Source organism: Coenobita brevimanus, chromosome 105 (genome assembly GCF_032717465.1).
Source record: "Coenobita brevimanus isolate Jiangsu-jjx chromosome 105, ASM3271746v2, whole genome shotgun sequence".
Taxonomy (NCBI): Eukaryota; Metazoa; Arthropoda; class Malacostraca; order Decapoda; family Coenobitidae; genus Coenobita; species Coenobita brevimanus.
In genome coordinates, this window is record NC_137058.1 from 25,067,109 (window position 1) to 25,069,085 (window position 1,977).

At 48.5% G+C, this 1,977-nt stretch overlaps 1 protein-coding gene across 1 annotated transcript in view; it reads left to right on the top strand.

The window, feature by feature from the left end:
* Positions 1-275: 275 nt before the first annotated feature.
* The window catches only part of LOC145416309 (transmembrane protein 114), a 33,267-nt gene continuing 31,565 nt past the window's right edge, over positions 276-1,977 (top strand). Inside the window, exon 1 of the mRNA XM_080285310.1 lies at positions 276-522. Within this exon, the coding sequence (XP_080141436.1) occupies positions 276-522 (247 nt within the window). The remainder of the gene's footprint in view (positions 523-1,977) is intronic.

The following is a 1,977-nucleotide window of genomic DNA, read 5'->3' on the forward strand; positions in this document are numbered from 1 at the left end:
ACAACTCTAGATTCAAGATGGAGAGATGACAGTTTTTGGCCAAGTCAGAGTGAAAATGGTATAACGTTTGAAAGCATGGTAGTTTCGATAAAATTAGCTAAAAATCCATCTACTTTTTGGGTAATTTTCTACGTATACAAGAATTTCCATGCAGCCATTACAAATTCACAAAGGGTATGTTTTGACGGGTACGACAGTTTGGGCGGGGTCAAGGCAGCGCGGGGCGAAGAGAGAAAATGTGCCGGGTGGCTGACGTACGATCAGTGTCAGCTGGGATGGCCAACAGGAGGGCGGCGCATGAGGTGTTGGTGGAGCGGCGCGTGCTGATGGCCGTCACCGTGGCCCTGGCCATCGGCTGGGTGTTCTGGGTGGTGGCCATATCGACGGATTACTGGGGCATCGTGGACGGGGGCAAGGGAATTAAGGTGACGGCTGCTGAGAGGTACTTTTTGCGGTCTAACACTGGGATTTGGAGAAGCTGCAGAACCGCCTACCTCAACAAGACCAAAGAAGTGGTGGTCGGTGAGTATACTGTGGTGGACGTGTGGTGGTGTGGTGAAATGAGGGTGTGGTGGAGTTTAAGGAGTGTGTGGTGGCGTGAGTGTGGTGTGGTATGGTGGGGATGGTGTAGTGTATGTGTGGTGTGGTGGAGTTTGAAGAGTGTGTTGTGGTGTGTGTGTGTGTGGTGGGGATGGTGTAATGTGTGTGTGTGTGTGTGTGTAGGGTGGTGTAGTGTAATGTAATGTGGTGCGATGTACTCTACTGAAGCGTGGTGTTTGTGGTAGGGGGAGTGGTGGTGTGCAATGTGATGGTGTGGTGTAAGGGTGGATTATAACTCTCAGCAGTATAGTATGCAGTATGAGGTGTGGTGTGGTATAGTGTGATGTGGTGTGGTGAGGTACTGTAGTGGGATGTGGTGTGTAGTGTACTGGTGTAATGTAGTGTAATATGATGAGGTGTGGTGGAAAGTGGTGTGGTGTGATGTAGTGGTGAGTAATGCACAGTAGTATAGTATAGTAGTGATGATCTGTGTGGTGTGCAGAGGTGTGGTGGAGTGTGGTAGAGGTGTGGAGGGTGTGGAAGGCTGAAGGTGACCAGACTCCACTATAACCAAGATAGGATAATTGCTGCCACTTCTGACTCACGTTACTCTCTCACTCTCTCACTTTCTTTCACACACTTCTTTGTTTTACACTTTCTTTCAGGTTACTCTCTCACTTCCTCACTTCCTTTCACAATCACGTTTTCTTTCTTGCATTCACACTCTCCTTCGTGCCCACTTTTTCTCACTCACTTACACACTTTCACTCTTAGTTCGTGCACTAACACTTTCCCCTTCACTGTATTCTCTCTCTCTCTCTCTCTCTCTCTCTCTCTCTCTCTCTCTCTCACACACACACACACACACACACACACACACACACATTAAACACTGCTCAAAGGCGGGCAGTTCTGACAGTTACATTCATGGCGCTCAAACAAAAACTATCTGAAGTATACATATGTGTGTGTGTGTGTGTGTGTGTGTGTGTGTGTGTGTGTGTGTGTGTGTGTGTGTGTGTGTGTGTGTGTGTGTGTGTGAGAGAGACTAGCTGATTGGCGAAACTACATATGTGAAGTCTATGGCATGTGGAGAGAATGAGAGACTAACTAGGAGAGTGTGAGTGAGGTGGAGGGGGGAAAGAAGTATATGTGTGATGGGGGGAGGGGGGAAAAAGACTTCTGTGATATGTGAAGAAGAGAATGAGAGACTGACTAGGAGTGTATGTGGGTGAGGTGCAGGTGTGAGGGGAAGGGGAGACCGAGGATGAGATGGAGGGATGGAGGGGAGAGGTATATGCGAGAGGGGTGTGTGAGTTGGAGAGAGGAGAGCCAAATGACAGGACGGGGCGACAAGGAGGCGTTTGGCTACAGACAGGCAGATAGACAGATAAATTGACAGAGAGACAGATAGGTTGATAGATAAATAGATAGACA